The following is an 8,056-nucleotide window of genomic DNA, read 5'->3' as shown; positions in this document are numbered from 1 at the left end:
TGAGTAGACAACACAATATGATTATGCTCTGAAACAAACTTGGTGACTTCCCACTCTTCAGAGAAAATTTCATTAATTCTTCTCAATGTTATACGCATGTGGGCCTTGCATTCACATCTTGTATAACCTCGGTTTCTTGTTTTTTTTTGTGAATTTTTTTTAAACTTCAGCTTTCCTTTAGGGTGACAAAAAAAGTCACGTCTTTTCTTTTCTCCTGTTTTAGTGTTCACGAATCTTCCTTTTCGAACCGGAAACCCACTATTTCTCGCATAATTTTGATAAAAAACAACAGCCTCTTCTTCACTTAGAAAACATTGACCAACGAACGGTTCATAAAAACTTGTGTTGTTGTTTTGACTCTGTTCTTTTTCGATAACAATTTTTTCATTATGAGCATCTATCGAAGTTTCTTGAACAGGAACCTCATTCAAGTCCAAAAAAATAGGTTCTTTCATGTGTAATGCTTGCCAAATGCTTTGTAAATCCTCCTAATTATTTGATAAAAGTGATGGTATCATCACCAAAAAAAAGCAATCCAAAAATATTAATATATAAATCATGAAATGGAGGGAAATTTAACAGGGATCTGTACTACTCATACAATTTAGTGGGGAAATTATAGGGAAATAATAAAAGTGAAAATTTGGAAAAAAAACGAAGTAGGAAGTTAATTAATATGAAATCTTGATTCCAATAATAATAGACATCTAATATTTACCATGTCTTATATTTACTATAATTAAAATTTTTTATATATGTCCTTAAGGCATATGTTAGAAAATCCCTATTATTAAATTAGGAGTAAATTAGGTTTTTTTTTTTTTTTTTTTTTTTTTTTTTTTTTTTTTTTAAGTATAAGGCAAAGATTGTATACATTGTATAATATGATAACAAGATAGAATATAATTATATCAATACACATCTACAAATCTCTATTCTAATAAAAAAATAAGTTTAATCTCCTATTGACAAATGTCATATAATTAAGACTCCTCATTAATATTATATATCATATATTCATGCCACTTGTCAATCTATTAATTATCCATTTTAAATTTCAAATTTTAAAATTTCACTCTAATTACATTTAATTAATAATTGATTCCTTATTTTAAATTTCAAATTTTTAATTTTCTCACTTTAATTATATTAAAATAATAACATTAGATTGAAAAATAAAATAAAATTAATATAAATTATAAGGTAGTATAACTTCATATATTTATTTAAATCATTGATTATAAATCCTTTTATATAATTAAAAAAATATTTCTAAGTAATAATTTATTTAAATTAATTGATTGATAAATTTGATTTTTTAATATAAAAAATTAATTAATTTTATAACCCTAGTTTTTAGGGGTTATAAACTAGTAAATAATAATTAAGTAAATAATAATTAAGACGAGAAACCGTCAACGCCCATTTGTTCCTCAAAATTCAACACAAATCTAAGACATTCAACACAAATCTAAGAAATAATTAAAAAGATATTGAGGAGACGAATAGGTCCAAGTCGCTCACAATTAAATTTTTATTTGCGCCGTGTAGACTCGGTCACTGTCCCACCATAAGCCTCATGGTTCACCACCTGCCACCTCTATTATCTATATAAGCCCAACCCCGTAAACAACCCAACCATATCTACAAAATGGCTAACAATATCTCCTTCTTTCTCTCATCCCTTGTAATCTTAGCAGCCATGCAACCTACCGCAGCCGTCGACTACACCCTCACCAACTCAGCAGCAGCCACCCCCGGCGGTGTTAAGTTTAATAACGATATAGGGGCGGAATACACCATTCAAACTCTTCGCTCCGCCACAAGTTTCATATGGACCACGTTCAACCAAAACACAGATGCTGACAGAAAGAATATTGCTCGTGTAAGCGTGTTCATTGACGACATGGATGGTGTTGCATATACTTCCAACGATGAGATCCATGTTAGCGCAAATTACATCCAGGGGTATTCCGGTGACGTCAAGACTGAGATTACCGGAGTACTTTATCACGAGATGACACACGTATGGCAATGGAATGGCAACGGTCAAGCTCCAGGAGGATTGATAGAGGGGATTGCGGATTACGTAAGGCTGAAGGCCGGGTATGCACCTAGCCACTGGGTTCAGCCCGGACAAGGTGACAGATGGGACCAAGGGTACGATGTGACAGCTCGGTTCCTAGACTATTGTAATGGTCTTAGAGATGGGTTCGTGGCTGAACTTAACAACAAGATGAGGAATGGCTATAACGATGGTTATTTCGTTGACTTGCTAGGGAAGACGGTTGATCAACTGTGGGCGGAATACAAAGCTTAATTAAGGGTGCAAGCATTGAACATCATTATAAATTAATTACCAAACGTCTATGGCTCTATGCATTGTAATGAAACGATTGCATGGTAAAACTATCAGATGCATACAAAGTTAAATAAAAATAAACAAGTTATTATTCCTTACATATGTGTAAATCTAAATTTAATATGAGCGTCTTCAAACAAATGATTGACTTATTCCATATGTCATAAACGGCTTGACTTTAAGTTTATTTTGGAAACTTAACGCACAAAAGGAGTCAGAAAATGAAATGATCTATCTTTTATTTTTGGACTGCACATATAGAACATCAATACTAAAATTTGTAGAAACAAAGTTTTATTTTTGGGCTGCATAGAACATCAATATCGAAATTTGTAGATTCAAACTATGAGATTCACTCTCGCTTAATGTTTAAATCAAAAGTGATTGTTTAATATAAGGTACTAATCTCCTACTCTAATCCTTTCTATCAGAGGGAAATAGAACTGATTCATTTTCGTTCATTATTTATTTTCTCTTATTTGGTTGTTACATAAATAAAACTATTGTATTTGGTAAATACTATTGTTGCACGAAATAAAATATTGTTACATGAAATAAAACCAGTGAAAAATAATTGATTTATTTTTTCTTGTTTAGTAAATACAAATTAAAAGGGAATAAACAAATTTTTTTTCCATCAAAACAATCATCTATTTTTAAGAGAGAAAATGAGACAAAAATAAATAGAGGGCATCGAGATGTAGAAAAAAACAGAGAAATAATCACACTTGCACTCGAACCTATGAACGACATCGGAATTTTATAACACTTGCGTATTGCATTTTGTAACAACACAAAATTTTACTAAATTTTTAAACTTTTCAAAACCAATCCGAGTAATCAAAAATTGTTCAAACATCAACATAGTTCACAAATTATTTCAAAATGATTTCATATCAGAGTTTCCAGAAATCCAAAATCATAAAATGTCAGGATGTGTGCGTCACGTCTTCGCCTTGCCATGGTCACCTGAATTACCTGAAACAAAAATCAATAAATGTAAACTCGAAGGCTTAGTGAGTTACCCACAAAATACCAACATATATCACACAACAAAATAATAACAAACGGCATGTATAATGAACCTTCAACATGATTGGACCGCCTCCTCAGGGCCTACAACCTATCTGGACCGCTCCCGAGCCTTCGGCATGACTGGACCGCCTCCTCGGGATCTAAAGTCTATCCGGACCACTCGTCGGGTCTTCGAAATGACTGGACCGCCTCCTCAGGGCCTACAGCCTATCCGGACCGTCCCGGGTATGTTGGCCTACAGCACGAAGCGAGATCGCCTCAACCCAACCTCCAAACAAACATTCATGTGCACATGGATAACATACAAACAATAGCATGCATATAACAGTCAAACCGATATAACAGATCACAAGCATAACAATGATCCTATCACCAGGACACCGACCTAACAGGTCACTAAAATAGAATCCTAACTACCAGGATGTAAATCAGTAGGTATATCATAATAATAATCTGAATACAATCCATAAAGGGCCGAGCTTGGTGCCTTAGACCCTGTTGATATAGTGAGGATAACTCACCTCACAAATAGTGTTGAAATACTGCAAGTCTCTCACTACGATCTCACCAGGAATCCCGAACTGTCACATAAGAATAAATACTAGGTTAATACCCAACATTTCCCCCTCCTTGACCAAGTGTCTTTAGAATTCATTAAACCATTCTTTTTAATGGGTCAAAGTCCCACACCAAGTCCTTATCTTGAAGGCCCAACACTTAAGCCCACTATTGGCCCAATTTACGGAATTGGGCCTAATCTGCTTATTGGGCCTAAACCTATGATCCACTACCACTAAATGTGTTGGAATAGTGTCTAAGGCTACAACTATATTTGGCAAGTATTTAACCCGGTTTTGCATGGTCCTTTTGGGTTGCCTTCACCATAGCAACTTGACAGGATGAATTATAATGAGAGAAGGAATATTATTAATATATTATAAGAATAATATAAGGAATAATAATATTGTTATTTAATTAATATAAGTCATAAATTAATTAGGAATTAAGTTGGTGACTTAAAGAGATTAATTGAATAAAGGGGGTATAAATTGTCAATTGTTTGATAGTTGCACTTTAGGCTGTAAATCCGTTATGGATAAGGGGGGATGATTTTGGGGGCTTAGGATAGCCATAGAAATCGTCCAAAGGGCTTATCTATTAGGGTATTGGATTGCTTAGGGCCTAAGTTATCCAATTAGGGTTTAAGGGTGAAACCCTAGGAGCCTTACAAGTATAAATAGACCCCAAGGGCTAAGGGATTTCGTGACTTGTGCTTAGAGAAGAAACCTTGGCCTATTTGATCCCCTCTCCTATCTCCTAAATCATCTTCTTGCTAGTTGGTGTTTGTAAGCCATTAGAGGAGTGACAATTGTGACTCTAAATCCTCAAGGACAAGAAGATCAAGCAAGTGATTCAAGGTAAACTTCTAATCTCTGATTTCATATTGTTATTATAGTCTATTAGCCATTAGAAGTCTTGGATTCAATGTATGATCAATTAGAGAAACCTAGATCCAAGCATTAGGGTTGCATGTGCACATAGGAATGTTCATATGGCTTAAACCCATCAGTGGTATCAGAGCCTAGATTGGTTTCTATTGAATTGATGCATTGATTGTTTGTTTGTTGCTAAAAAAATTGTTTTTTTGTCCTCTGCCTAATGAACTCGGTGAGTCCCATGGTGGTACTCGGCGAGTAGGCTCAACTCGGCGAGTCCATCTGGGTACTCAGCGAGTTCGAGCGTCAGAAAGAGCAATCTTTGGGATTTCTTGCTGTTTATCTTTAAGATACTTGCCTTAATCATATTAGATCAATATAAATCCGATTTTATGATATATATGAGTATATTCTTGACCTAATTGAAGACATTTATCAATTAATAAAATATTTGTTTCCTTATGTGACAATTGATTAATTATTTTAATTAAATTGGTAAATTGTTTTGCAAGAAATCATTAAATAAATCAAATATGGATAATTATGTGATTAATTGTTAATTTAGATTATTAATTATTTGATCCTCTATGTTTTTAAAAAGTTTAAAACTTGCCCTCAAGTTTTGGAATTTATGTTTTGTGATTAAAAGTTTAATCTAGACAATTTAAATTTCAAACCCTAGAATTTTACAAGTTTAAAATTCAACCCTATACTAATATAATATTACAAGATTAATATATATATATATATATATATATATATATATATATATATGTATATGTATAATTAAAATGCTAGTCTTACCATTAGTAGGCCTCATTCACGAAGTCGGTCTATAAGGTGGGTATAAGGTTGCTGTCTATAAAATGGCGCTTAATGGGTGTACACTCACACCCACCACTTGCTTGATCGGTGGAGGGCCGTTAGCCGAACGGGTAGGATAGGGTAACCTCATCTCTTCATTAAAAGTATAATATGAAATACAAAGTAACTACATGTTTTTCAAAGATTTCCCAATCTTAGTTACTTTAGGAAAAGTGAATTGATGCAATCCCATGAAATACACTTTGCACCCTTGCTAAGAAGTTAGTGGAGCGTGTGTGGTTTACCGGCACACTAAGTAGTTCTAAGCAAAGGTGGCAACGGGTGATTCATTGTTTATCATAGTTCGATGGAGCGTGTGTGGTTTACCGGTACATCGAATAGGTGATCGTTACAATGAAGGCACCATGTGAATTTGCATGGTAATTCACACCCACTTTGTGATCCTCGGTATTCCAGTCACAAACGAAAGGGGCATATCGAGATTTAAACATGCCATTGAAAAGTTTCAATGAATCTCATCCAAACTTAGGAATTCTCAATACATTTAGAACTTAAAGTTATGTTTTTGTGGTGGAGATTTAGTGAACCGTCATTCACTTACCTTCATATTATTTGCATGTTGGATTACGGCATCCCTTTTCTAATATGTAGATATTGTTGTTGGATCCTAGCCCTAATTTTTCTTATTGGGTGATAATTAGGGATTCAAATTCTAATCTATCTTTTTCCTTTCTATTTGTAGATGTCAAACGCTAACAACGCTGCTGCTAGTTCATTCACATTGATGAGCCTTTTTCAAAAGGTCACTTTCGATGGGACAAACTTTAGCGAATGGATAAGATACATTCGCACAATTGCTCGCTATGAGGACAAGGAGTATGTCCTCGATGAGAAGCTCGAGAAGATCAACCCAGAAATCGCTACTCCGGCTGAAATGACTGCTTTTGAAACTCATGAACATGATGCAACGAAGGTACATTGCATCATGATAGCCACCATGAATGCCGAATTCCAAAATTCCTATGAGGACATGTATCCGTACGAAATGCACCAAGACTTGTTGGAGAGATACCACCAAAACGCGAGGCAAGAGCGTTACGAGATTTTCACTAACATGATTTCCGCCAAAATGGGTCATGGAGAATCTCTTACCGTGCACCTGCAAAAGATGCAAAGGTATGTCGATCGTCTTCACAAGTTGAATGTTGACTTTGGGGAAGACTTGGCGATCGACATGGTGCTTCACTCTTTGCCTCCGTGTTACAATCAATTTAGGATGACCTACCACATGAACAAAGAAGAGGTCACCCTAAGTAAGCTCCAAGGTCTCCTTAGGGTTGCTAAAAGCAACCTAAAGGACAAGTCTGTTGCACCAACTCCCAATCCACCCGCTGCTCCTGTTTTGGCCATTGGGCAAGGAAGAGGAAAGAAGAGGAAGGCTCCGTCTAAGAGCCACCGCAAGGGAAAGTCCCGAGATGTTTCCTCCTCTAGTAGGACCAAAGTTGATCCCGCTAAGCCTAACCCTAACCCTAAGGAGGCAGAGTGTCATCATTGCCATAAAATAGGGCATTGGAAGAGAAGCTGCCCAGACTACCTGCAAGCCATAAGGGAAGGAAAGATCAAGCCATCTTTCGCAGGTATATACACAATTAAATCTAACGATTCATCTCATGCTATTTCTTGGGTCCTTGATACCGGTTGTGATTACCATATTTGTTCTGAATTGCAGGGACTAAGAAGAAATAGGGATGTGGAGCATGGAAGAATAAATCTAATCATGGGGAACAAAAGATCATCGCCTGTGACCAAGATTGGAGTGTATTCTTTAGTGCTTAGGAATGGTTTCTGTTAAGATTTGAACAATTGTTGCTATTCGCTAGTAATGGCAAGAAACATCATTTCATTTCATGGTTTGTTTAGACAAGGTTTTAGATTTTCTTTAACTAATGAGAATGGTTCTATTCTTGCTTATCTAAATGGTGTCTTATATTTTGAAGCTATACCATGTAATGGAATTTATGAAACTATTATGATTGTAGATAACTTAGGAAATGATGTTTTATGCATGGATTCTTCCAATAGTATGGATAAAGCATCCTTGTGGCATTGTCGTCTTGGACATGTCAACAAGAAGCGCATAGCCCAACTCCAAAAGGATGGAGTGTTGGAGTCATTCGACCTTAGGGAAGATGACACATGCGAGTCTTGTTTGCTTGGAAAGATGACCAAGTCACCCTTCACAAGTACATGTGAAAGGGGTGAAGGTCTATTGGACCTAATACATACCGATATATGTGGACCGTTTAGATCAACCACGAAGGATGGGAACCGCTTCTATGTGACTTTTACCGATGATTATAGTAGATATGGGTATATCTACTAAATAAAGAAAAAGTCA

General features: G+C 35.5%; 1 protein-coding gene across 1 annotated transcript; it reads left to right on the top strand.

The window, feature by feature from the left end:
• The first annotated feature begins 1,630 nt into the window (after window positions 1-1,630).
• Window positions 1,631-2,460, top strand: LOC145075494 (uncharacterized). The gene has a single exon (XM_079021725.1). The coding sequence runs from the start codon at window positions 1,652-1,654 to the stop codon at window positions 2,318-2,320; it is 669 nt and encodes a 222-aa protein (XP_078877851.1). The 5' UTR covers window positions 1,631-1,651; the 3' UTR covers window positions 2,321-2,460.
• Window positions 2,461-8,056: the final 5,596 nt, after the last annotated feature.

This window comes from Lactuca serriola, chromosome 9 (genome assembly GCF_051521515.1).
Source record: "Lactuca serriola cultivar US96UC23 chromosome 9, Lser_US96UC23_V15, whole genome shotgun sequence".
Classification (NCBI taxonomy): Eukaryota; Viridiplantae; Streptophyta; class Magnoliopsida; order Asterales; family Asteraceae; genus Lactuca; species Lactuca serriola.
Note: the sequence above shows the minus strand (reverse complement) of the source record. Positions and strands in the feature narration are given on the sequence as shown.